Genomic DNA, 27,777 nt, shown 5'->3' on the forward strand with positions numbered 1-27,777 from the left:
CAACTCCTTGGCACTCTTAACAAACTGCAACTCCCAGGATTCTTTATGGGAAACCATGGCTGTTGATGCAGATGGTGCCTCAGTTTGGCATATAATCATGACAAAAAAAACCAGTTACATATTTTTATCTCTGAAATCAAATACAAGGTTGGGATCCAGAAGTGAGATGTGGGAGTCTTGTGTTGTTGGGAACCTCATGGGGAATGCCACACGTGTATTTTTGATTGCATATGTTCCAGCAATCTTAAGTATACTTATTAGGAAGCAGGTCCCAATTATCTCAGTGGGACTAACAAGGAAGGTAATATGTTTAAGGTCACCCTGGGTATGTCTAAGATCACACTACTTGCCTGCTGCTTTTGTGGCAAGGAATAGGAACCAACAGCCGAGTCTCAACCAAAGACAATATTCTGCTCATTTAAAGCAGCCTTGTAAATAAGACCACAAAAGTCACGGCAGTAGTTGTTTTTCCTAACTGGTTATGGGACTAAATAGCCTGACAGCCCCTCCCTCCGTGGCTGCTATGAAAACAGGGCAATCAATAAAAATATTCTCTTTTTAAAAATCAAATGGATAAGTGGAGAGAGGGAAGGATCCATCCCTCTGTTGCTCTCACTGCCATGCTTCCCACTGTATTTCCATGCTGGCTGTAGACTTGAGGGGAAAATCAATCTGCTAGTCCCTTGCCAACTCCTTCATTCTCCAGCGTGAAAATCCATGTTGCATATGCACGTTGCTAAATACAAGGCTAGTTTAGCATTCCCAGGAGATCCATTAAAATCATAATTATAATTCCACAGAAGTCTTAGGAAGATGACATTCATTTCCATGATAAATGCCTTGATGTACTACAGCCATCACCAACTTTGTACTCTCCAGATGTTTTTGGACCCTTAACTATTGAGAGCTGTAGTCCAAAGCATCTGGAATCAGAGTTGGAATGGTCCATGAGGATCATCTAGTCCAGCCCCCTGCAATGTAGGAATTTTTCACCCAACATGGGGCTCAAAACCCACAACCCTGGGATTAAGTGTCTTATGCTCAAACCGACTGAGCTATCCAGCTGGAGCACCAGGTTTGTGAAAGCTGATGTTGTTGGCGTCCATATATCTTGAGACGCAATGGAGTGTGCCTCTGGGGGTGAAGTCAAACGGCTGCACAAGCAGCACCAAAGTGACCTTTCCAGGGCGCAAGCTTGAGCAGTGTGTATGGAGGTCCTGGGCTGCCCAGGTGACAAGACGCCCCCCCCTTGCTGATGTGGTCAAAAGGAAACCACAGCAATACGTTTGGCACCAGCTTGGCTGCAGGAGTTGCTGGAAGGAGGGGTACAAGATGTCATCCAACCATCTTAAGGACTCTAGATTTGTGTCGGGTTTACTCCTTAGCCTTTTCTTCTCCTGAAAATATCCTGCAAGGCAGTGGAAGTTTAGCATCATCCTTCTCCTAGATGGGCAGTCTTCCCAGGTTGATGAGCCCCATCTGCTCCTCACTTCTCTGTACAGGGTGTGCAGAAACTGCCTTCTTGACCCACTTAATATCCTTTATTGATGGAATCATAGCTCCGTCTTTCAAAGCTAGATACAGTACAACAGCCGGTTGACACCCATCTCCCCCTTCTTTTCCACTCTTTCCCCAATTGCTAACTTGCATTTGCTGATTTTTCCATGAAATATTGATGATGGGGATTTAATGATTATAGCCTGTTTTTCTATTAAAACCACCATCATCGCGACCTATAGTGAAAAGCAACAGAAATGCAATGTAAAAATGTTGAAATCACATATTTAATATAATATCAAGAGCAGCAGTAATATTTTCCGGTTGCTAAGTCTTCTGTTGCTCGGTCCCTGCTCCTGCCAACCTAGCAGTTCGAAAGCACGTCAAAGTGCAAGTAGATAAATAGGTACCGTACTGGCAGGAAGGTAAACGGCGTTTCCGTGTGCTGCTCTGGTTCGCCAGTAGCGGCTTAGTCATGCTGGCCACATGACCTGGAAGCTGTATGCCGGCTCCCTCGGCCAGTAAAGCGAGATGAGCGCCGCAACCCCAGAGTCGGCCACAACTGGACCTAATAGTCAGGGGTCCCGTTACCTTTAAGTCTCATGCTACCCTCCAATACAGCAGAGTTTCTGGGCATCTGGCTCAGATTTCCCAAAGGATCACTCCACAGTGTTGTTTTCCCTTTGGCACCTGGCACCTGGAGGTTATGACTTGAACCAATACACAGTCCCTGTTCTTGAGAACCTAAATGCTCTACATTTTTGCACACAAATCTATGCATGTTGCTGCTGTAGATGCTGTTGAGCTGCTGTGAGAATAAACTCTGCCTGCAATCCTATACACTCAGTAAGTTCAATTTATAGCCTGAAGGTCTTAGCAGTAATTACAGGCAATAACTCCCACTGAGACTAGAGTGACTCAGACCCAAGAATGATGTGTCAGCAGATTCCTTTTGACTGCCATGGCTTTCATACCAGTCATGCTTTCCCAATCAGCCACAGTAGCTCAGAGAAGGCATACAGCTGGGTTTCTGTAGTGTAGTGGTTATCACGTTCGCCTCACACGCGAAAGGTCCCCGGTTCGAAACCGGGCAGAAACAGCCTTACATACATTTTTTGCCTTTACATTAATAGAGACTGCAGATCAAGACTTCATTGTAGTTGATAAGGTAAAAAGAGTCTGTTTTATCTCCTACCTCCCATTTGTAAATTCATTAACCAACAAAATAAGTCTGTTTTGTTTCAAAGTAGGATTTTGTGCCGATACTGAGAAATTAAATGCTTGTGGCTTGAAAGCCCATTAAATTTTGGAGAAGTTCAGAGAAAACTGAATAAAGTGTGTGACTTGATTTTTTAATTTTTTTATTAAATTTTTATTTTTGTATAAAATCATACAAACTTTAACCTGTAGGTTTATTGCTTGTTCACAATCAAGTCTGAATATTATATCCAAACTGGCAGGTATGTCCATTCATTCAAGTGATCACTCATTGTTTCAGACATCCATACTCTAACAGTACTATTCATATTTTGTAAGTCCCATTTACTCAATGCAGATAAAACTTCATTGAAATCAATAGGTTTTACTTCAGGGTAGTTGTGGAGGACTGTGCTGAAAGGCTGCAGTCTTATGCACACTTACCTGGGAGTAAGCTCCACTGGATACATGGGACATGTGTGTGTGTTTTCTGTGCGTTATTCATTAAACTCTGGTCTAGAATGGGAATGGGGAATATGGGATTCTCCAGATGTTGCTGGACAACCCCCCCAAAAAATTTTCATTTATGAATCACTAGCTTCAGCTTCTGGGTCACCCTGAAGTGCAGCCCTGCATGCAGCACATTGCAGTAATCCAGTCTGGAGATTTCCAGTGCATTGACAACAGTAGTCAAGACTATCGCTGTTCAGAAACAGCCATAGCTATCTTACCTACCCAAACTGGTAAAATATACCCTTAGCCACTGAGGCCACCTTGCAATAAAGATGGGTCTGGATAAAACCCCAGACTACAACTCTCTTCAATCCCTCAATGTTGGCCATGCTGGTTGGGGCTGATGGGGATCTATTTTATTTTATTAGATTTATCTGCCACCCTTAATCATAAGATTTCAGGGCAGTTCACAGAATAAAATATAGGATAAACAAGTAAATGTTGGAGTCCAACAACATATGGTGGACAAGTACCCCATCAGTAATTTTCAAGCTCAAAAAAGGTGGTGTCTCTCTCTCCCCCCCCCCCCACTATTTTCTTTCCAGGACACGAAGGCACAAATTATATGTGGTTTAAGCCTCCACATCTCAGTAACCTGCAGAGCTGCTGCCAGCCAGTGTCCGTAACATGGAGCTATAAAGACCAGTGGCCCAACTAAGTATAAGGCAGTTTATCTTTTTGGCCTGGAAATGTGATGCTCCTTCTAAAATCCTGCCACCAGGCTGGATGCTTTATGGTTCACATGGGTATTAATATTTTTGATTTCTGGCTATTGCAGATGCATGTTTTCTGGAAGCCACTCTTGAGAGACTTGCCACTCTTGCATTATCACATTTGAAATAAACAATAAATCCGTTGCACTCGGTGGGACCTTCTTCGAATATGTGCAGGATAGCACTGTTGGTAGTTTTCATGCAGCATTTGCCCAGTAATTAATGTGTCGGGACGGAATGCCAAATACAAAAGGGCTACCAATTAAGTATGCATGAAGCTCCATCATCGCGCAATCAAATTTCAGGAGCTCTCATGCTCTAAACGTTAGCTGAATGTTACCTTCGTCCATTCCCTATTAGGCGCCTCCTGTGCTTCCTCGCACCTGGAAAGTGGGGGGTGAGACCCCCCCAAAAAGACCCCAATCAGCACATTTAAGAAACAAATGATTAGATACGAGATAGCTTTAAAAAACCACCCCGCATCTCTCTCTCTCTCTTCTCCCGGCCCCCGCCTGCCCCGCGGTGGTAATATCGAAGCTAGGCATGTACTCGGCGGGTTCCCAAGCGGACCTGAGTGAAAACTGTCACTATCAAGGTCCTCTCCAACGGCGTGACAGAAGGAAGGCGGGGGTGGGGTGGGGTGGGGGAGAAGAGACGGACATATGCAAATTTGTTCTTTTACGTCAGCCTCACCACACTATATATACCCTGATGCCCGGCTTATTTCTCAGTGGCGCTCCGGACAGCTGGCAGCGCGCTGCCTTCGCGGGAGGGTGGAAGGATGGGTCGCGGAAGGCGGCCGGGATCCCGGCAGGGAAAGCGTCAAGGAACTCGGCAGGGAAGGCGTCAAGCAACCCGGCAGGGAATCCGACAGGGAAGCCCCGTACTTCACACCGAGGCAGAAGGCTCGAGCGCCCCTCCGCCTGCAACTATTTCCGAACCGTCCACTTCCGAATCCTCGGGGAGAGGAAAGAAGCGCCTTTCCGGCCCTTTGTCTCAGCTTATCCTGAGGGCTTTCGAGGGCTCCAGCTCGAGGAAAGGCGTGTCGCTGGCAGCCCTGAAGAAATTCCTCAGGGAAGGAGGCTACAACCTGAACAGGAACAAAAATAGCCACCTCAAACGGGAGCTGCATAAACTGGTATCGAATGGGGTCTTGATCCGCTTAACCGGCAGCGGCGCTTCGGGATCCTTCAAGCATGGCGGGAAAACCCTGCCGAAGAAATCTGCCAAGCCCGAGGCGAGGAAAGTGAAGAAAACGGCGGCTGCCCACAAAAGGCCGGCGTCGGGTAGCAGGGAGCCGAGAAAGAAGTCGCCGAAGAAACAGCCGGCCGTTTCTAAACCAAAAGGTGTCCGAAGTAGTAGAAAGACAGCCGTCCCTGGCAGGAGACGGCAGCTCGACAAGCATTCAACGGTGAAAGGTTCTTAAATACAGAAAAAACCCGGCAGTTTACTTTAATATCTTTAAAAAGGCTCTTTTAAGAGCCACTCAAGACTCGCTGAAAGAGCTGCTGCATTTCCAGATTAAAAGCGCGCTGCTTAAAGACCTCTGAAGTGCTTTGCCTATTAGTACTGCTCATCTGACATCTGGTTTTCTCGCCTCGGTAGTTTTAGATTAGGTGTAATCGAAAGGCTAAATAGGATGGTGGTAATAAAAACCGAGAGAGCTGTGGTGTGGAAACTCGGGACCTTTGGTGGCTTTTCTTCGTGGAAAGTTGGATGAGGTTTAATAAAGACTCAGGTGTTAAGAGCCAGGATGGTGTGGCTGATGGTCTGTCTGACCATATAGACCTATCACCATCTCAGCCTAGCCCACCAGACAGGGTTGTTGCATGGAAAAAACACTGAAAGTTCGGGCTAATCCAGTATTAATCCATAAAAATACCTTTCTTGTTTATTTCATTGCTTTTTTTTACACATTCTACCAAATAATAAAAAAGCAGAGAGCCACAATCCAATTTATGCGTGTTAAACTAAAGACTGGGTTACAGAGATGCTTCAGCTTAATTCAGTTTTAACAAAATATTGATTTGTACCTTTAAATATATATTAATCCAAATCTCAGCACAACATTGTAAAAAGAGGCATGGGCACAGCCAGGATTTATGTTGGGGGGGAGACAGGACACTCACTGGTCATCCTCTGTCTAGCAGATTCAGAATGAAATGTCTGAACGACAGTTGTTTTAAATTACGTTCTTTTGACCCCAAGTGCTCAGAAAATTCTGTAAAATTGCTGCAATATCTACTTTTAGTTAAGTATTTTTGTTTACTTGCTTGGTTTTTTTTGGGGGGGGCAACTGTCCCTCCTGCCCTCCCTGGCTACACTCATGAAATGAAGACACACTGACTTTATTTCTGACAACCAAAAAAATCCTCTCCAAACCACAGCCTTTTGAAAACGGTCATTTCCAATATCAGTAGACAAAAGTAAAAAAAAAAAGTAATTAGAGAAGTGGGGAGGAGATAAGTTATTAGCCCTGTACTTTTGTTCCAAATATTATATAATTACCGTAACTACAAGGTTTAGCTTAGCTGGTAGAGCATGAGATTCTTGATTTTTGGGTAATAGGTTTGAGCCCCATGTAGGGGAAGATTCCTGCATCACAGCGGGTTGGAATGAATGACCCTCATGATCCCTTCCAACTCTACAATATCCATAAAATAAAATCTGAAACACATGCAGCAGCAGAATCCTATACATACAGGCAAAGATTTCAATGGAACTTCCAAGCAAGTGGGTGTACAATTGCAGCTAAAGGGACTTTTCACTCATCAGTTATGGAAAATGAGTCTTCAACACTATTTCTGTTCCAGCTATTAGAAACATTTGGATTGGCTCTGAAAAGAGCCTCTGGGTTTTCTGACACCATGCAGAGAAATGTCTTCATTGTCCTTTGACAGGGACACGACCGGATTTTACTGTTGCACAGGAAGATCCAGCAGCTTCAATCACTGCTTGTGTTCATCATCTTTTCAGTTTTGTTGATAGTAGCAAAGCTTGAACATCACCCTGCACAACGGCAACTCCTTCTACCAGTTTCTGCAGCTCCTCATCATTCTGCACAACAGGATGGATGTGGTGTAGGATAATTCACTGCCTTTAGCCAGCCAGCGCCAGGATTTCAGCACCGAGATATTCCAGGACTGCAGCCAGATAGACAGGGGCTCCTGCTCCAATTTGCTTTGCATACTTCCCTTTCTGAAGCAGCCTGTGTACTCTAACCACTGGAAAAGGCAACCTTGCCCTTGTGGACTGAGTCCTTGTCTTGACTCTCATTTCCCCCCTAGTCGTGCCACAAGCAGACACAATTCTGCTTTCCATCCTGCTCTACAGCAAAAGCACCATGCGAATGTTGTGGCTTCAAAGTGCCTCATTCATTGACTGAAGTGGGGCAGGGAGGGAATAAGCCTGCCTAAATCTGATTGGTCAAGGCCTGTAAACCAATAAGGAACGAGATTCTGATTTATCCAATAAGGAAAAAAGGGCACATTATTCTCAGTGAGAACTATCAAGTCTGTGTTCATATATTTATTTATAAAGTCGTTTGCGCTGTGTACTGCTTTTCATTTTTAAAAAACCAAAGCAGATTACAATAAACATGCACATAAACAATTAAAAAAAATCCTAGAAATTTAAAAACAAGAGATCTTCAGGTATTGTATACCTGAAGGAGCGTCTCCACCCCCATTATTCAGAAACTGAAATTATCAGGGAGTGAGAACAACTCCCCCTACGAGGAAAAGGTACAGCTTTTGAGCCTTTGTAGTTGGGGGGGGGGGAGCAAAGGGAAACATGAATCATAGAGCAGGGGTTGCCAACTTTTTTGGACCAATGGACACACTTTAAATTTTGAGTGTGTGCTGGAGGCGTCTGTCACCAAAGAGCTGCGTGGGGAGCATGACATAACACAAATTTAGAGTCACCCACAGCAGCTACCTTAGGCTTACTATGGGAATTGTCCTAATTGTGACACTCATACAATATTGATTTTATTGATTTATTAAATTTATATACCACGCTTTTCTTCCAAGGAGCTCACAGTGGTGTATGTGGTCCCCGTCCCCAAATTTCATCCTCCCCACATCCCTGTAAGGTTGGTTTAGCTAAGAGACATTGACTGGCCCAAGGTCGCCCAGTGAGCTTCATGACTGAGTGTTGATCCAAACCATGGTCTCCCAGGTCTTTGTCTGACACGCTAACCCATGGGTAGGCAAACTAAGGCCCGGGGGCCGGATCCGGGCCAATCGCCTTCTAAAGCCAGCCCGTGGACTGTCCGGGAATCAGCATGTTTTTACATGAGTAGAATGTGTTGTTTTGTTTAAAATGCATCTCTGGGTTATTTGAGGGTCATAGGAATTCGTTCATTTCCCCCCCAAAATATAGTCCAGCCCCCCACAAGGTCTGAGGGACAGTGGACCGGCCCCCTGCTGAAAAAGTTTGCTGACCCCTGCTCTAACCATTTCACTACAATGGCAGAAATGTGCACACACTGATAGCAACAGGGAGCGTTCCTCAGTATCAGGGAAAATAGTCACCTCTCTTATTTCACCGAACTCACTTAGAAGTTACTTGTGCTATTGCAACCAGCCAAGGAAGTTGCCGGTACCTCCAAGGCACAGGGCAAAAAGGATGTGTTGGAAGGATTCGCAGCAAATCCCTGAAACTCAGGAATCCTTAAACACCATTATAACTCATTATTTTAAAACAAGCAATCTGAGTGGATGTGTTCCCTCCGTTTCCTTGCGGCAAGCAGCTACCATTGTTAAAGCTGTGGCATGTTTAACGGGGGGGGGGGCAGGGGGCATTCCTTGCAATAATAAAAGCAACGGAGACTGAGTACTGATATTTTTTTTAAAAAAATATTTTATTAAGATTTTCCATATAAATGCATAAGTAGTTCACAATACAACATATGTCATAACATATTTTCACAACTTATTTGGGCTTCCTCACATCTCCCGCTCCTATTTTCATCATTAAAAGTTTTTATCAGCAATTTGTCGCCTTGTTTGCGTTTTTGTGTCCCACAAATTTAGTTTATAATCTGATAATTCTCCAAAAGATTTTTACTTTCTCAATCTCACTTATCTTCCTAATTCTATCTAATTTAATGGTGCTCAATTATTTCTGATTTAGCAACCTACTTAACATTCAACCAAATTACAATACTTTTGTAAATACAACTTGAATTTCTTCCAGTCTTCTTCCATCCTCTCCTCTCCCAGGTCTCGGATTCTGCCAGTCATCTCGGCCAGTTCCATATAGTCTATCAGTTGCATCTGCCATTCTTCCAGTGTGGGTAGATCTTGGGTTTTCCAATGCTTCGCGAGAAGTATCCTTGCTGCTGTTGTTGCGTACATAAAAAATGTTCGATCCTTCTTTACCACCCCTTGGCCGACAATACCCAAAAGGAAGGCCTCTGGTTTCTTAGTGAAGGTATACTTAAATACCTTTTTCAGTTCATTATATATCATTTCCCAGAAGGCCTTCACTTTAGGGCATGTCCACCAGAGGTGAAAGAATGTTCCTTCACTTTCTTTACATTTCCAACATTTATTATCAGACAGGTGGTATATTTTTGCAAGTTTGACTGGGGTCATGTACCATCTATAAATCATTTTCATTACATTTTCTTTCAAAGCATTACATGCAGTAAAGTTCAGCCCGGTAGTCCATAACCTTTCCCAGTCCTCAAAACATGATGTTATGCCCAATGTCCTGCGCCCACCTTATCATAGCAGATTTGACCGTTTCATCTTGAGTATTCCATTTTAGCAACAAGTTATACATTCTAGAAAGTACCTTAGTCTTTGGTTCTAACGGTTCTGTTTCCAATTTCGATTTCTCCACCTGGAACCCTAACTTCTTGTCATTTTAAAAAACTTCTTTAATCTGAGCATAATGTAACCAGTCTCGCACTTTATCCTTCATTTTCTCCAAACTCTGCAGTTTCCAATTGTCTCCGTCTTTTTCTAATATTTCCCAATATTTTGGCCAGTAGGCCTCCGTATTGGGTCTTTTTCGGGCCTTAGCTTCCATAGGTGAGAGCCACCTTAGAGTTTTGTTTTCCAATAAGTCTTTGTATTTTGTCCAGACATTAAACACTGCTTTTCGGACAATATGGTTCTTAAAGGCCTTATTGATCTTAACCTTGTCATACCATAAGTATGCATGCCATCCAAACGCATTGTTAAAACCTTCCAAATCCAATACATCAGTGTCTTCAAGAAGTAGCCAATCTTTTAGCCAGCAGAAAGCTGCGGCCTCATAATACAACTTTAAGTCCGGCAGGGCGAAGCCCCCTCTATCTTTCGCATCAGTTAATATCTTAAACTTAATTCTGGGCTTTTTGCCCTGCCAGACAAACTTAGAAATATCTCTCTGCCACTTCCGGAAGCACTCCGTCTTGTCAACAATCTGTAGTGTTTGAAATAAAAACAACATTTTTGGCAATACATTCATCTTAATCGCAGCAATTCGGCCTAACAAAGAAAGTTTCAGTTTATTCCAGCTATCTAGGTCTCTCTTAATTTCTAACCAACATTTTTCGTAGTTATCCTTAAATTGACTCAGATTTTTTGCTGTTATGTTTACCCCTAGGTACCGTACTTTACTTTTTTAACCACATTTAATTCTGTCTCTCTCTGAAACCGTTCTGACTCTGTAGCTGTCAAGTTCTTTTCCAATACCTTAGTTTTCTGTTTATTTAGTTTAAATCCCGCCACCCGACCAAAGTCTTGAATCAGTTGTAATACTCTTTTCGTACTAGATTCTGGCTCCTGCAGGGTCAAAACTAGGTCATCTGCAAAGGCTTTTAATTTATATTGTTTCACTCCGACCTGGAGACTGAATACTGATAGATGGTACCTAAATGGCAACCCAGAGACCACCAAGCTTTTAGGGCCAGTGTGTCCATTTGGAATGTCAGGAGAGCGCAATGGGCGGCAGCCACAAAATGGCTGCTGTGGAGCGTGTGGCATAGCACAAAATGGCTGCCACTTCTGAAAGAGGAGGAGGAGGGGAGACAGGACTGCAAAATGGTGTGGGCTAACCCTAGGGCTGCCACCCGCCCCTAGAAAAACATAGTTGTTGTTGAATAGTGGGTAGACATGGCAGACGACATAGCGATTTCTCAAAAGCAGCTCTTTATTTTGTAAGCTGGAACAGAAAACTGAACAGCAAACAGCTCAGCCGGCCTGCTTTTATAGGCAGCCAGCTATCAACATTGTAGCAACAAAAACCCAGGGTTTCCCACCTAAAATAACTGACGTGGACCTGAGTGAAAACTATCTACAGTATCCCCCTGCTGGCCCAGGGTGAGAACTTCAGTACATAACAGTTGTCTTTTTGGGGGGGTGGAGCCGGAAGTGTGAAAGGAAGGGGTTTGCGCGGGCCTGGTCTGTGCAGTGGAGAGTGAGGGCAGGGGAGAGATATTTTCATACCCTCCAATATTTCTCTGATGAAAATAGGGACTATATTATTATTATTATTATTATTATTATTATTATTATTATTTTCTTCCTGCCCATCTGACTGTGTTGGTCTAGTTGCTCTGGGCAGCTTCTAACATATATAAAAATAGAACATTAAACATATTTTTAAAAAACCTTCCTTATACAGCGCTTCCTTCAAATGTCTTCTAAAGGTTGTATAGTTACTTATCGCCTTGGCTCGGGGGTCACTTAACTCCATACCGTCCAACAATTCTCCGATGAAAATAGGACGTCCTTCCATGCCCTCCAATATTTATCAGGCGAAAATAGGGATGTCCTAAGGAAAAGCGGGACATTATGGGATCAAATCAGAAACCAGGATGGTTTCTGTAAATCTGGGACTGTCTCTGGGAAATAGGGACACTTGGAGGGTCTGCAGGCATCTGTGGGGCTGCAGTGAGAACAGGGAGCTGGACTATATATGGACCTTTGGCCTGATCTGGGGGGCTCTTTGGAAGTGGCCATGGCTTTGAATCGAAACCTATGAATAGATAAAATACTCTGGCTCATGACAGTAAAACCACTCTTGCAGGCTGCTTGTTTGGGCTTATTAGTTATCTTTATTGAATTTTACATAGTTCTGAAAAAAGACACACATCTATATTAGCAAAACGCAACCTTTCTAAGGCCTTTCCTGCCTTGGGCTTTGGTACTGCTATCTCCTTCGCCTAGCTCTGCGCTTGGGCCTTCGTGGGGGAAACACAGCTTTCCCCTTGGGGCTTTGTTCTTTGGCAGAGGAAACATCTCTGCTCCTGCAGAATCTTGTTTTCTTTGCACTGGGTGTTTCCTTGCTGTAGGGCTTCCCCACACCTTTCGGAGAGGCTGTGCTGTTGCTCTTAGAAGACCTTGACCTTTCCGAAGTGCTTTTGCTGCTAGTCGTTTTCGATTTCTCCGCAGAGGCAGGCCTGCTCCTGAGGTTCCTGGTGGTCTTCAAAGCAGACGCAACATTGCTGCTGGAACAGCCCTGACCTTCGGCTTTGCTATCCGAGTTGTCGGACGTGCTAGAAGCAGCTTTTTGGGCAAGCCTCTGTGACCTCCGGGCAGTGCCATTTTTCCTGGGGCATCGTCTCCTCCTGTTGGAGATTTGTAGTTTCTGGTGAGCCTCTCCCGTCTTATCCGCAGAGCTCTTGGCTCCCTCCGCTTCTCCTTTTGTGCCAGTGCGTGTGCCATGCCTTCGCCCAACTCGGACTTTCCTTGCCCCTGCAGTCCTTTTGGGGTTTTCAAATATTTTGCTGGCCTTGCTCTGGTGCTTCCTGATGACGAAAAACTTTGAGCCATCGCTGTGAGTCATGCGCACCACGGCGCCTTTCAACACCAAGGCGTGCATTTTCCTCTGAGTTCTGGGGCTTTGCCTTCTCACATTGTAGCCCTTGGCGCTGAGCACTTCTTTCAGCTCTGTCAGGGTGAGGCCGTTCGACGCACTTGCGGCAATCGCTTGGACAACTAGCCCTGAGATATTAGGGAGGGGCTTGATGGTCTTACCAGGATTCAAGCTTCTCCTCCTTTGCATTGACCTCGTAATTATTGACGACTTTTCGGGGAAACGAGTTTCTCCTCTCTTGCCTCGGCCTGGCCTCTTTCTCCTAGGAACTGGGGCCTGTGTTCCTCCAGGCGTCATAACCTCAATCATTGTCACTTCTTGTGGGGTTGCTGCCCTTCTTTGGGACTCTCTTACTCACTGCATGGAGCCTCTGATGAGACTGACTTGTGTGACTCCTGTCCAAAGTATTTATAGATGGAACGGAATCAATCCCAGCCTGCTTCTGTTCCCAACAGCCAATCACTTTCCTCCATTTTGTTCTTGAGAACTCACCTTTCATAAACTCGCCTCACCTGCTCCATCCCCCTTGCCCTATTAAAAAAAGTAGAGCTGGCATAGAAATTTAGCAGGTTACACTTTCCCCCACTAGACATCTCCATGTCAGGAAAAGCTTTTTTCTTTTCTTTTCAGTACTAGATTGCTACTTTGTAAAACCACAAAAAGCAAGAGCACCTACTTTATTATTAATTTGGGCTAACAGTTGGAGCTGATGGGAGGCACTCCACACCAGAGAGGCCACCAGAGCCTCAAGAAACAGCCCTGCTTTTTCCTTAACAATGGCCTCGCCTGCCTGCCTGCCGCTCAAAGGAGGTGTGTGAATGGGAAGGGAAGCTGAAGAGCCTCCATTTCCCAGCAGGTCACATTCTCCAGAGCAGGCTTTTTACAAATGTTCCATCCCAGTGTTGCCTTCTGAAACAGGGCGAGGAAACCAGTAGCACTCCCAAATGTTGTTGGAACTCCATCAGTCCCAGCCGGCAGAGACAATGATTGGAGTGATGGGAGCTTTTGGCCAACAGTATCTGGAGGGCCACAGGTTCCCTCAAGGTGCTGTAAAGGAAATATAAGCCCTGTTAAGTTGGCCAAGACAAGGGACTGGCTTGTGTGAGATACAACATTTTGACCGCTGGTCCTGATGCTGATCTGCATGAGTGGGTCCATCTCTTCTTCATGGGATCTTTGGATATGCATGTGGTAGACACATTGACTCTGCACAGAAGAGCAGAATCAACTAATGGAGGTCAGGAATGGGACTAGCAGGTACAACCCCACAACCCCTAACCCACATTCCGTTTGGTCCATTGATCAGGGTGACAAGACGATGATAATCAAAATAAAAAGGGCGAGGTTGATAATCGTATTTAAAAAGGAGTACACCTATGGGATTTGGGAAACACCTGCCTTATTCCTGTAAGTAATTGTGTCATCACAATGTTGTTCTGTGATGCAACCATGTGACCAGGCTTCCTACAGAACTATCACATGGTTCAGTAACTGGTCAGCTCTGAGCTGCAGAAGCCTTGCTTAGCAGTGTTGCCCAACTTTGGGTCCCCAGCTGTTTTCGGACTACAACTCACACCATCCCTAGCTAGCAAGACCAGTGGTCAGGGATGTTGGGAATTATAGTCTAAAAACAGCTGGAGACCAAAGGTTGGGAAACACTGCTCACTTAATTAGGCTTTGGGTGTGGTCAGGAGGACTAGATAAGGGTTATGAAAAGGGAAAGGGATTTCTTCCTCAGGGAAAAACAAAAAAACTATTGGATTGGGGTAGAGTTCAGTCTCTGGCAATTCCCCCTTAAAAGAATCATGGCCAGAAGACCACTGGAGAGCTGCCGTGCAGAATATATTGAACTAGATGGTTAAAATGTCTGACACGGTAGAAAGCTTCTAATGTTAAAAGAACATAAAAAGAACCTCCCAGATCAGACTGGAAGCCTAATCTCACTAGTCAAGCATCCTGTTTTCTCTGTGGCCCTTCGGATCCCCACAAGCAACAGTCCACTCTCAGTTTGTGAATCACAGAAACTAATATTCAGAAGCTTATGTTCTTGTATTGTAGCACAGCCATTGCAGCTAGTAGCCACTCATAGCTTTATCCTGCATGCATGTGTCTAATCCCTTTTGAAACCTATCAGATCCTCCAAGTCCAGACCCGCTATTTCCCAGGTATGCCCCTGATTTAGAGAAAAAGTCCTGATTTCTGACTTGATCCCGGAATGTCCCACTTTTCCTTAGGATGTCCCTATTTTCATTGGAGAAATGTTGGAGGGTACAGTGGTACCTTGGGTTAAGTACTTAATTCGTTCCGGAGGTCTGTACTTAACCTGAAACTGTTCTTAACCTGAAGCACCACTTTAGCTAATGGGGCCTTCTGCTGCTTCGCCACTGGAGCACGATTTCTGTTCTCGACCTGAAGCAAAGTACTTAACCCGAGGTACTATTTCTGGGTTAGTAGAGTCTGTAACCTGAAGCGTATGTAACCTGAAGCGTATGTAACCCGAGGTACCACTGTATGGAGTTATCTGACCCTTGAGCCGTCTGAAGGCAATCCTGTACAGTCATACCTCGGGATGAATACACTTCGGGTTAGGCATTTTCGGGTTGCGCTCCGCTGCGACCTGGAAGTAACGGAGCGCGTTACTTATGGGTTTCGTGGTGTGCACATGCGCAGACCGTCAAAATGATGTCATGTGCTTGCGCAGAAGCACCCAAACGTGACCCGCCCATGTGCAGACGCGCGGACACAGGTTACGTTTGCTTTGGGATGCAAACGGGGCTCCAGAACGGATCCCGTTCACATCCCGAGGTGCCACTTTAAAAAAAAAAAGTTTACTTTTTTATTATGTTTTTATATATGTTGGAAGCTGCCCAGAGTGACCGGGGCAATTCAGCAATATGTGTGGGGTATAAATAGCAAACTTATCATTATGGAATGGGATGTCCCTATTTTCATCAGAGAAATGTTGGAGGGTATGAGCTGTCCAAGCTGGCCATTGCTGCATCTTGCGGAAGCGAAATCGAGAGTTTAGCTCTGTGCTGTATTTCCTTTAGTGTGTACTTCCTTTCGTCTGTCTCGAATCTCACAATAATGAGCTTAATCAAATTACTTTGCATTCTAGAATTATGCAAGAAAGATCACTTCAGGTTCTAGTTATCTAGTATGATTGGAGAGGGAGAGAAAAAATATCTCTGTCCCTTTTCTCCACATCATGTGTAATTTGATATACCTCTGTCATGTCCCTGCTTCTTCACCTTTTCCTCTAAGTAAGAAGACCCAGGCATTGTAACTTTTCCTCACAGGAGATACTCTAGCCCTGTGATCCTTTTATTTATGCTTTTTCTGCTTTTCTTCTGTTAATCTTTGTCTCAGGGCTGATCCACACTTGGGTCTGAGAGGTTTTCCCTGCCTCTTTCCCTGAGAGAACCTGCTGTTTACTGCTGAATCGGGAGGGGGGGATCAATCTAGTTTTCTGCAGATTGACATTAATTCTGATTCATCAGCAAACCAGGGGTTTTCCCAGGGAAAGCGGCAGGATGAAATAAAAAGCTCTGGGACCCAGGCCTAGAAACTGCCAGACAAACGCAAGAAATAGAGGACAAAAAACCGAGAGACTTTCATGGTGGACTGGTGGCCATTCGTCCCGCACACAAGCGAAAACTCTGCAGAGAAGCAATACCTGCCGCTTTCCGTAATATTGGGCTGCGTCAACATCTTCCTTTATATTGACTCCAGGAACTTTCAGACTCTCTCCACCTCAGTGCTTACATGATCTTTACTGCTATTATTTAGATCTGAACTATGCCTTCAGGTTGTGTAAAGAAGCGGGGAGGGGAGGTGTTCCATTCGTTATTTTTTATTTTCAATACTCAACAATTAATACAAAAAAAAATCCTTCCAGTAGCACCTTAAAGACCAACTAAGTTAGTTCTTGGTATGAGCTTTCATGTGCATGCACACTTCTTCAGATACACTGAAACAGAAGTTACCAGACCCTTCTATATAGTGAGAAGGTGAGGAGGGGTATTACTCAGAAGGGTGGTGGGAATGGGTGATTGGCAGATAGCTGTGATGAGCCTGTTGACGACTCTTAACGACTGCAATAGGTCTTACAGGAAAAAGCAAGGGGTGAGAAGGTATTGCTCAAACAGGCTCATCACAGCTATCTGCCAATCACCCATTCCCACCACCCTTCTGAGTAATACCCCTCCCCACCTTCTCACTATATTGAAGGGTCTGGTGACTTCTGTTTCAGTGTATCTGAAGAAGTGTGCATGCACACGAAAGCTCATACCAAGAACTAACTTAGTTGGTCTTTAAGGTGCTACTGGAAGGATTTTTTGTTTTGTTTTGACTATGGCAGACCAACACGGCTACCTATCTGTAACTGCAACAATTAATAGTTTTTATAATAATAAAAACCCTGACGGAATATCAGCCAGGAATCTGACCACAGCATTTTTGACCAGTTGAAATTTCTGTGGTGGTGGTGATGGTGATGATGATGATGATGATGATGATAAACAGTCCATCTGACTGGGCTGCCCCAGCCACTCTAGGCGGCTTCCAACAAAATGTTCAAACACAAAGAACCTAAAACATTAAAAACCTCCCTGTACAAGGCTGCCTTCAGATGTCTTCTAAAAGTCAGAAATAATAATAATACAGTGGTACCACGGGTTACATACGCTTCAGGTTACATACGCTTCAGGTTACAGACTCCGCTAACCCAGAAATATTACCTCGGGTTAAGAACTTTGTTTCAGGATGAGAACAGAAATCACGCGGTGGCAGCAGGAGGGCCCATTAGCTAAAGTGGTGCTTCAGGTTAAGAACAGTTTCAGGTTAAGAATGGACCTCCGGAACGAATTAAGTTCTTAACCCGAGGTACCACTGTAATAATAATCTTCAAGGGCAAGCCCATGTACTCTTGGTGGTCTGAAGATCTCTCTGCCCTTTCTAGGCTTGACTGCATAGTGTATAATCATCACTCTAATTCCTACTTGGATATATGGACTGCCCATATAATTTTTGTAAGGGTTACATCATTGATCAATGTAACACAAAGCAATCAATGTTCACGTCAGGCTCCATGGTATGTTATTTTGCTAAAAAGTCAACTGACGACATTTCTTTCTCTCTCTTCTATTTGTAAAAAGAAAAAAAGAAAAGCTACAATGGGTACAACATGTGTTGGAACCGGTTGTACGTCTCATTGTCCTTTTTAATTGTTGTACGCCACTTCCTGGGACCCGTGGAGGCGTAAGTGATACTGGCACAAACAATTGCTTTTGTGGAGCAGCTTGCTGGTTCGTTGCCAGCATCTTGGTTTCATCAATAGGACCGAAACTGAAGTTCTCTCTTGTGTTTTAAATATGAAAGCCTTCAGAGGTTGGGAGTGGAAATGATGAGGGAGGCGTCCAACCCTGGCATTTGGGGCACTTTTGGGAACAGACAGTGAGTGAGCAGTTAGACAGACCTAAAGACAGCTTGTGAACAGCTCTCTCTGTCTCTGGTGCGAGACAGCAGATCATCTACAAGGTAGGACCCCTTATTCTCTCCCTGTACATTTGTATATAAAGTGCCTCAAATCTCCAGTGCTTTCTCTTCTAAATTAACCCCAACTCCAGGCAGCACAGTTTCTGGAACTTCTTACCACCTGAGTGTGCAACAATATCATTTCTCTATATGTGGTAAGGTAAAGGGATCCCTGACCATTAGGTCCAGTCATGACCGACTCTGGGATTGCGGCACTCATCTCGCTTTATTGGCCGAGGGAGCCAGCGTACAGCTTCCGGGTCATGTGGCCAGCATGACTAAGCCGCTTCTGGCAAACCAGAGCAGCGCACGGAAACGCCGTTTATCTTCCTGCCACAGTGGTACCTATTTATCTACTTGCACTTTGACGTGCTTTCAAACTGCTAGGTTGGCAGGAGCAGGGACCGAGCAACGGGAGCTCACCCCGTCACGGGAATTCAAACCGTCGACCTTCTGATTGGCACGTCCTAGGCTCTGTGGTTTAGACCACAGCACCACCCGAGTTCCCAATATGTGGTACAACAGCTAAAAGAAAGACCTTCTCTTCCTAAATGAAGTCTTTCCTGGGGGATTGCAATGTTTCCTGAACTTGCATCAGCTAAAACTTATAGAATTCAAAAAGAAAGAATAAACTTCTACTTGCTAGCTCCCCTATAAGCCACTCGGAGAGTGCTATAGAACAGGCTCTACAGGTTGTTTTGCAATCTAGGAAACGGTTAGATCTGTCCCCCCTTCCTTGTTGGAAGACTTGCCACATCCTTGTTAGATCATTTAAAAGCCCTCAGCAAAGTGAGCTCCAGTCATTAACCACAGAGAAGTCCTGCCAGCTTTCTGGAATAGGCTGGGCACTCTCAGCGCAAATAAAAATACTTTTCTTTCTGGAAAACAAGGTAAGCCATTACGATGCAGGTATAAGTGTTGATTGCTGGAACAATTGTTTGTGAAATGCAAAGCATCATCTATTGAACATCTTGTACAGGATCATGTGATGCAAGGAATATTTTGTGTGTTTTATTTCATTGCGGAATGGGTTCCGTGGCTTAAAAGTCTGTGAATGGTGATGGCTGAAATCCAAAGACTAACAGCATACCAGAATTGGGTTTTTTGAACATTGTGAGCATTTCACATTCACAAATCTTGTGGCCCAGCACAATTACCTTTACTTTCTGCATGTTGTTGTTGTTTAGTCGTGTCCGACTCTTTGTGACCCCATGGACCAGAGCACGCCTGGCACTCCTGTCTTCCACTGCCTAATGCAGTTTGGTCAAATTCATGCTGGTAGCTTCGAGAATACTGTCCAACCATCTCGTCCTCTGTCGTCCCCTTCTCCTTGTGCCCTCCATCTTTCCCAACATCAGGGTCTTTTCCAGGGAGTCTTCTCTTCTCATGAGGTGGCCAAAGTATTGGAGCCTCAGCTTCACAATCTTTCCTTCCAGTGAGCACTCAGGGCTGATTTCCTTCAGAACGGATAGGTTTGATCTTCTTGCAATCCATGGGACTCTCAAGAGTCTCCTCCAGCACCATCATTCAAAAGCATCAATTCTTCGGCGATCAGCCTTCTTTATGGTCCAGCTCTCACTTCCATACATCACTACTGGGAAAACCATAGCTTTACCAAACGGACCTTTGTTGGCAAGGTGATGTCTCAGCTTTTTAAGATGCTGTCTAGGTTTCTGCATAAACATGTCTAAATTTCATTGGAAATAAAAATTTAGGGTTTCAAAACACATGTCAGGACGTGATGATCTGCCACCTGAATGCTATGCTGATTGAAAATGTGAGACTGATTTGTCACCTTAAATCGTGATCCCTGATGATTAAAGCAAGTCTTGACTTGCCAAACTGGGTACTGTTGGACTTTTTATTGCTCCCAAATTAAAAGTGTCCACAGCTGCAAATCTTACACCCACCCTAGTTTTCAGCTCCCCCCTTGATCTCCATGAAAGTGCGATACATAAACTGAATAAATTGTGGAAGTGCTGCAATTCTGTGAGTTGTTGTGCAAGGGCTAGCGGAAAACATGTGGTGTGACCTAATGCATGTAATGTAATACTAGCAAGCTTCATTATGGAAGGCCTTAAAAAGAAAACAGAAAAAAGAGGCTGTGTGTTGGCTTGTGCACCACGCGGAAGCTGAGCACCTTGTGAGTTGAACATTTTGGCTCCTGAACACCGCAAACCTGGAAGTGAGTGTTCTGGTTTGCGAACGTTCTTTTGGAACCTGAACGTTCGATGCGGTTTATGTGGCTTCCGATTGGCTGCAGGAGCTTCTTGGTTTCAGAACATTTTGGAAGTCAAACGGACTTCCGGAACAGATTCCGTTCGACTTCCGAGGTATGACTGTACAAAATAAAATATCTATATTGAGACATTTTTCCGAATATCTAGACTTCCCACCTTCCCCTCCATGGGTCCTATTATCAGTGTAGTCTTGATCGCAATCTCGCACTCATAGTGGGATTAACAGCTGGACAAAATATTACTTTTGGTTTTTAATACTGTTTCCCCCCCAAATTCCATGAGTATGAAATATATAATAGCCTTACAAACCTAAGAGATATACAGTTAAATGCATTATATCTAATAGCTCCATAATTACTGCTTTGTTTCTTTTGAGTTGATTCCAATGTAAAAAAAACAGTAACAACTTTCCCCCTAAAAGTTTCTTTTTTATATAATTTTTTTATTAACAATTTCAACATAACAAAATATCAAAACATATCATATTCATTATTTCCCCCTTTCCCCCCCCACCTCCCCATCAAACCCTCCCTGCTGAGACTTCCCTCAGTTCCTCTCTCTTATTTCTCAACACATATTATTCTCTGCGTACTGTAAAATTGTATATATCCTTACATGATCTGTCTACTATGTTAACAATCAATAAATTTGTGTATGTTTATTCAAAACCTGCCAAGGAGTCCAGTTCATTTTGTTGTCTTTTTTGAGTAATTTGTAAAAAGTTCTCATTCTTCTTTGAAGTCACAGTTGTCCTTATCTCGCGGTTTGTATGTCAATTTAGCCAGTTCTGCATAGTTCATCCATTTCTCTTGCCACTCTTCTTTTGTCGGGGTTTCCTCATTCTTCCATCCTTGTGCTATCAAGACTCTTGCCGCTCTTGTAGCATACATAAATAACTTTCCCCCTAAAAGTTTCTATTGATTGTATTTTTAAAAAACAAATATTTATTATATTTCATTTGTTTTTATTTCTTTGCGGCCACCCTCAGTGAGAAGGAAGAGGTCCTGGCAGCTATGTCTTTTTCTCTGGTCTCTCGGCTGAGCTTCCGGAACTTTCCAATGAGAAGTGGTGTTCAGCCGACGCTGAAAGGTAATGGCCAGAACTGCTGCTGTTCGTTTTATCTCAGAACCCGTTGGATATCATAAGGCAAGACTGAAAGGGTCCAGAGGCTACTTAGCCGGACCTACATTTGTAGATTCGGGCCGCCATCCAAGTCAGTCAGGCTTGGCTTAAACCCAATGTCTTCTTTGGCAGGGCTGGTAATATATATATTATTTATTAAAGTTTCAAAAAAGTTACAAAAATGAGAAAGAAAAAAGAAAAAGAAAAGAAAAGAAAACAAACATAGAATACGAAATACAAAAAATAAAAACAATTAAAAACATTTCCCTCTTTCCATGTCTTATCTTTCATTTACTTATTTCCCTGACCTCCTCACACCTCCCTTTTTTGTATTCTAGTTCAATTAAATATTCCAGCAAATCCTTTCCAGCTTGGTTTTTATCCTAATAATTTAATAATAATAATATAGTATAATTTTACATTCTCGTCTTTCAACAGTTAAAAAATCGATTTTTACCTAATCTTTTGTATCATTTCGGCTAATACCACATTACTTCATTCCAGAGCTGGTAATATAGAGGAAATTACCTGGCAAGGATGCTCTGAGGGCAAACACAGCAAAGACCGTAAAGCTCTCTGCAAAATACTTAACATCCTCTATAAAGGACACAGAAGTAAACACCATCATCTCCCCATTGCATCCTAGTTTATTATAATTACCGTATTTTTCGCCCTATAGGACGCACTTTTCCCCCTCCAAAACTGAAGGGGAAATCTGTGTGCGTCCTATGGGGAGAATGCAGGCTTTCGCTGAAGCTTGGAGAGCGTGAGGGGTCGGTGCGCACCGACCCCTCTCGCTCTCCAGGCTTCAGGAAGCTATCAGCAAGCCTGGGGAGCCCACGGGAGTTCCCGCAGGGCTCCCTAGGCTGCGGATAGCAGCCTGCTTCCCGGAGCGCTGGGCGAACTGGAAGCAGAGCGCCCCCGCTTTGGGCAGACATAGGGCAGCGCCTCCCCGCTGTTCCGCGACCTAGTTTGGAGGCTGGCGCTGGGGAGAAGCGCGCTTCTCCCCAGCGCCAGCCCCACAAGCTCGGGGGACAGCGGGGAGGCGCAGCGCCGCCATCCTGCTGTTCCCCGACCTGGTTTGGATTCCCCGACCTGGTTGGGGGGGGAATAAAGGGGGGGAAATTTCCTTTATTCCCCCCCAAAAAAACTAGGTGCGTCCTATGGGATGAAAAATACGGTATTATTACATTTATATCCCACCTTTTCCTCACAGCCGCTCTGTGAGGTGCATTAGGCTGAGTGATAGTGACGGACCCAAGTTCACCCAGTGTGCTTTATGGCCAAGTGGGGATTTGAACCCTGGTCTCCCAGGTCCTAGTCCAAGACCCTAACCACTAGTCCATGCTGGTTCTATTTATGGAAGCATCTTGTTCTTGGTTTCATTTTCTTTTCCCCTTTGTGCCTCCCTAGGATTCTATTGTATCCTGTGGCTAATGCTGTGCTTTCTGGCTGAGCAGAAAGGTGGTGGGAAAGTCCTGGCTTCACTACCAAGGGGATGCTACCAAGGTAAACGATGAGTAAAATAAGACTGTGGGGTGAGGGTTGGAATAATAATAATAATAATAATAATAATAATAATAATAATAATAATAATTCAGCTTTCTAAAAGTCATTCTGGCTGAATGGAGAAATACTGCCTGAAAATCCCAGTGCATTCAAAGCTGGCAATGTTGTAAGGCACTTTGGGGCTTTGTGAGGGTTGCCATATTTCAAAAAGGTGAGAATTTGGGCACAAAAGCTGTTGAGCTTCTTTTGACCAAGTTGAACTTTTGTGTGTGTGCAAAATATTAAAAATAATAAAAGTGAAGTTTTTGAGCTATTTTAAAGGAAATTCACCAAAATATAGGCTTTTGAAATCGGTTGCCATATGTCCGGATTTCCCCAGACATTTCAGTGATTTCTACCTGGGCACTGTTCTGACTGCTATGTCCAGGAAATTCCAGATGTATGGCAGCCCTAGCTGTGTTAAATTCAGAGTTGGGGATACAGCTACCCTCTAAAAGTTGGACTACAGTACAAGCCCCATCAGCCCCAGCCAGCATGTAGTCCAGCACAACTCGAAGGTCTCAGGTACAGCATCTCTGGTGTAATTGCTGAAGGGACCATCATAGAAATGCGCTCTTGTGCGTACCCCAACCTCTGAGCGGCAAGAGACTCCAGGCGTGCCTGTGCTTACCCAGGCAGGGTTCAGTTTTCTTGGAATGAAGGTCAAGAGAGAATGTGGTTTCGTTAAGATTTATGGTTTTATTTGCACATATATACACAGCCTGAGCATAAGATGGAGGGGCTCAAAGCATCAGCATTCTACTGGTCTTGCCTGTGTATTTGGTTCCCAGGGAGATCCCCAAGCCATAACTCTGGGTCCAGTGCAGAACAAGACAAGCTTCTAGCCAAAACTCTCATGCACAAATTAACTCCCCATTTCGAAGTGCTGTGTTTTTGTGTGTGTGTGTGTGTGTGTGTGTGTGCGCGCGCACACGCACACACACACGCACACTACATCTGCCAAAGAAAGGAAAGATGATGGCTTACCCAGGAAGAGAGATGGACTTGTTGGAACAAAGTTCCATGTTGCTTAGCTTGTTTACACACTATGCATTAAAGCACATTTCCCTTTCGCCCCCTTAAAGTATAATGAAAAGTGTAAATTGCCGAGGGTGCTGGAAATTATAGTGCTGTGATGGGGCAAACTACCATTCCCAGAATTCCCAGTATACCTGAAGGAGCATCTCCACCCCCATCATTCACCAGACACTGAGGTCCAGATCCAGAGGTCTTCTGGCAGTTCCCTCCCTGTGAGAAGTGAGGGTACAGGAAACCAGGCAGAGAGCCTTCTTGGGAGTGGCGCCTGCCCTGTGGAATGCCCTCCCATCAGATGTCAAAGAAATAAACAACTATCTGACGTTTAGAAGACACCTGAAGGCAGCCCTGTTTTTAGGGAAGTTTTTAATGACTGATGTTTTAATGTATTTTTAATCTTTTGTTGGAAGCCGCCCAGAGTGGCTGGGAAACCCAGCCAGATGCGCGGGGTACAAATTATAAATTATAAATTATTATTGTTATTATTATTATTAGAGGCAGAATATGCTTTAAATGTACATTAAATATATGGTGTGTACACAGCCAGGGCAAGCATTAGGCTTGGCCCAACCCTCCTCTGCAAGGACTTGGTTGGGCCCATAACACTTTGATGTTCTGTCTCCCCCCAGTTGCAGCTAAAGTGACCTTTAACCCGGACACTGCCCACCCAGCACTTGTTGTGTCTACAGACCGGAAGACTGTGACATCGGAAGGTGTGGAGCACCCTGTGCCTCCCAACCCCAAGAGGTTCACTAAAAGCCCTGTCGTGTTGGGCTCTCCAGGGTTTAAATCGGGGAAACATTGCTGGGAAGTGGTGTACAGAAACCAAAGGGAATGGGCGGTCGGGGTAGCGCGGGAGTCTGTGAAAAGGGATGTCTACCTCTCCCTTACCCCAGAGGAGGGGATTGTGCAGGAAGGTCTCTGGTGGCTTCGGCGTCGGCAAAGCGACCCCCAACCACCTCCCCAAGGCTCTGGAACCATCGGGGTTCTTCTGGATTGCGATCAAGACACCGTGACTTTTTACATTGCTGGTAAAGTCATTAAGAAAGATGTTCCCCGCAACGGAGAGGTAGTTTATCCTTTATTCTATGTGGGTGGAGGTGTTTCACTCCGCCTGAACGACTTAAAAAAGTGAGCGGAGAATTCCCCGCCAGCGCCACGCCATGCATTTTTAAGGATTTAAGAGTCTCTGGTTTCATGTGGTAAAGACGCAGGAACAACAATACACATGTGGTGGGGTTGTGAGGAGATTAGGAAATTTTGAAGATTAATACATGAGGAATTAAAGAAGACATTGAAAATCCCAATTGTTAAAAAACCAAAGGCATATCTCCTAGGTCTGATAGGGAAAGATATACTACAAATGAATAAAAGAACTTCTCTATATGCAACTATAGCAGCTAGGGTTGTGATTGCTTCTAAATGGAAATCTCAGATCTTGCCCTCAAAAGGGGAGTGGATTTGCAAATTAAATGAATATTTAGAACTGGCAAAGCTAACATCAATTATAAGATATCAGTCAAATCAAAAATTTAAAAATGGAAATGTTTCAAAGATTACATGTTAAAATATTGTTCTAAGAAAGATGTGCTGATATGCCTAGAATAAAAATGTAAAGTATATGTATGAATAAGAAAAGAGATAAAAGATGTACAAAGAATGATACATTTGGAGAATGCAAAGATAAATGTGGAGATAGAGATTTAAAGAAGTCGAATTGCGGCAGAGGGAAGCTGCGGGTGGGTGGGGGAAGTACTAGGTAATAAGTATGTAATGTTTGTTTTCAAGGGTTTTGGAATTGTATCTTTTCTATTTTCTTCTTCTTCTAATTCCTCAACCTCAACCTTTCAGATTCAAATGTTGTAGAGTTGAAGGTGGCCTGAGAAACAGGCATCGTTTTTGGTACCCTGTTCACCAGGAATGGGGAATTTTCTTGGCGCAGTGGGCCAGATCCTGATCTTCCACCACCACCATCACTGCTGACCAACTTTGACAGGTGAATGGAGCCACCCACCTATCAATCACCTGACATCATGATGCCAGCAGGTGAATGATAGGTGGATGGTCCCACCCACCTGTCAAAATTCGCCTTGCATCCTTTGGAAGGAGGCTTCTGTTTTGCTAGTGCATTCCCCTCAGGAAATGTGCTGGCGAAGAAACACCTGGCAGGATTCAACGTTTTGCTCATCAGCAGATGAGGGGAGAGTTCAGTCCTGCTCCCTTGCAGGGGCCTGAGTAGGATTTAACCTCCACTCATCAGCCAATGAGTGGAGGATTAAAGTCTTCTGCGTTCCCTGTGTGTATCAGTTCCCTATAGGGAGCTGGCGGGCGCAGCCAGTGCAGGACTGAGTCCCATCCATCAGCTGACATCACACAATGATATTAGCTGATTGACAGGTAGGTGTGGACATCACACAATGATATTAGCTGATTGACAGGTGGGCCACATTGGACCCTTCAGCAGGCCAAGACCAAAGATTCCTCACCACTGCCATAAGTCATCTCTCATAAACAGGTTTGCAGAGGGTTTCTGTGTGTATTGCTTCAGATACCTGCCAAAACTGTTTAACCCCTGAGACCAAAAGGACCATGCCTCTCTCTCATTCCACCTTCAGCTCTTAAAACTGCTGTCCATTTCCAACCTAGAGTAATCATTATGCAAAGTAAGGCCATGTTTCTGGACAATCAGTTACAGAATAAGAATTTCCTGCATGGTTCAGCTTTCATTAATATGGAAATTTAAGAGGGAAATTTCACTAGGTTCATGTGAAAGTGAAAGAAACCTGGACGTGCTCCATTCCAGAAAAGGAGGTGACTTATAGTAAGCTGGACCGTACATTAAGTGTATGTCTGCATTTTATATCCTGTTTGCTGTTTATTTAAGTAGCAACCATGGCAGGGAGGAATTGAATTGTGATAGGGACTGGACCGAAGGGCAGTTTCGCCCTTTCTCTCCAGCTCCTCTCCTGATGAATATCATAAAACACACACAGCCAGCTACTATAAACTCTCAGAGTGATGCCAAATAATCAGATTGGGGTGCAAGATATATGCTCTACCAGTGAGCCATACAGCTTGTTAGAAATGCTAAGGGTGAAGCAGTATATAAATGGCTTAATAAATAAATACGAGTCCTGTCGTTCTTTGCGCTTGTTATCCAAAGTCTCTTCAAAGGAGGGTTGCATGAGATGCTAGGAGGAGCACCTCTGGTGGGGACAAGTTCCGCTCCTTCTGTGGAGCAATATGCAAATATACGTACAGTGGTACCTCGGGTTACAAACACTTCCGGTTACAGACTCTGCTAACCCAGAAATAGTACCTTGGGTTACAAACTTTGCCCCAGGAAGAGAACGGGAATCACACGCTGGCGGCAGCGGGAGGCCCTATTAGCTAAAGTGGTACCTCAGGTTAAGACACAGCTGTCAACTTTTCCCTTTTCTCGCGAGGAATCCTATTTAGAATAAGGGAATTTCCTTTTAAAAAAGGGAAACGTTGACAGCTATGGGTTAAGAACAGTTTCAGGTTAAGAACAGACCTCCAGAACAAATTAAGTTCATAACCAG

The 27,777-nt window shown here is 44.2% G+C and overlaps 3 protein-coding genes across 7 annotated transcripts; 2 read left to right on the forward strand and 1 right to left on the reverse strand.

Moving 5' to 3' along the window:
* Nucleotides 1–4,641: 4,641 nt before the first annotated feature.
* LOC309365159 (histone H1-like) lies at nt 4,642–5,463 on the forward strand. Its single transcript, XM_081903360.1, has one exon. It carries the CDS (start codon nt 4,702–4,704, stop codon nt 5,344–5,346), a length of 645 nt encoding a protein of 214 aa, XP_081759486.1. The 5' UTR covers nt 4,642–4,701; the 3' UTR covers nt 5,347–5,463.
* A 6,487-nt stretch (nt 5,464–11,950) lies between these two features.
* Nucleotides 11,951–14,161, reverse strand: LOC309365044 (uncharacterized protein). Of its 2 annotated transcripts, none has more exons than XM_081903153.1 (2): nt 14,127–14,161; nt 11,951–13,259 (listed from the first exon to the last, which is right to left on the reverse strand). In XM_081903153.1, exon 2 carries the CDS (start codon nt 13,041–13,043, stop codon nt 12,069–12,071), a length of 975 nt encoding a protein of 324 aa, XP_081759279.1. In that variant the 5' UTR covers nt 13,044–13,259; nt 14,127–14,161; the 3' UTR covers nt 11,951–12,068. The 2 variants fall into 2 exon arrangements, with proteins under 2 accessions (XP_081759279.1, XP_081759278.1); XM_081903152.1 differs by lacking the exon at nt 14,127–14,161 and adding an exon at nt 13,411–13,545 and having other exon boundaries at nt 11,951–13,265.
* A 3,911-nt stretch (nt 14,162–18,072) lies between these two features.
* On the forward strand, nt 18,073–25,926 carry LOC309365141 (vespryn-like). Of its 4 annotated transcripts, none has more exons than XM_081903325.1 (5): nt 18,073–18,273; nt 18,348–18,424; nt 21,498–21,598; nt 23,045–23,140; nt 24,850–25,926. In XM_081903325.1, exons 2-5 carry the CDS (start codon nt 18,420–18,422, stop codon nt 25,347–25,349), a joined length of 702 nt encoding a protein of 233 aa, XP_081759451.1. In that variant the 5' UTR covers nt 18,073–18,273; nt 18,348–18,419; the 3' UTR covers nt 25,350–25,926. The 4 variants fall into 4 exon arrangements, with proteins under 4 accessions (XP_081759451.1, XP_081759450.1, XP_081759452.1 ...); XM_081903324.1 differs by having other exon boundaries at nt 18,083–18,273; nt 24,844–25,926; XM_081903326.1 differs by lacking the exon at nt 18,348–18,424 and having other exon boundaries at nt 18,090–18,272; nt 24,844–25,926.
* Nucleotides 25,927–27,777: the final 1,851 nt, after the last annotated feature.

Source organism: Podarcis melisellensis, assembly GCF_964234715.1.
Source record: "Podarcis melisellensis genome assembly, chromosome: 2".
In the NCBI taxonomy this organism is placed as follows: Eukaryota; Metazoa; Chordata; class Lepidosauria; order Squamata; family Lacertidae; genus Podarcis; species Podarcis melisellensis.

Coding starts and splice junctions, on each gene's coding strand:
- LOC309365159 (XM_081903360.1), top strand. CDS start 4,702: ATGGGTCGCGGAAGGCGGCCGGGATCCCGGCAGGGAAAGCGTCAAGGA.
- LOC309365044 (XM_081903153.1), bottom strand. CDS start 13,043: ATGATTGAGGTTATGACGCCTGGAGGAACACAGGCCCCAGTTCCTAGG.
- LOC309365141 (XM_081903324.1), top strand. Junction 21,599..23,044: donor TGTTCAGCCGACGCTGAAAG/GTAATGGCCAGA, acceptor GTGCCTCCCTAG/GATTCTATTGTATCCTGTGG. Junction 23,141..24,843: donor ACCAAGGGGATGCTACCAAG/GTAAACGATGAG, acceptor GTCTCCCCCCAG/TTGCAGCTAAAGTGACCTTT.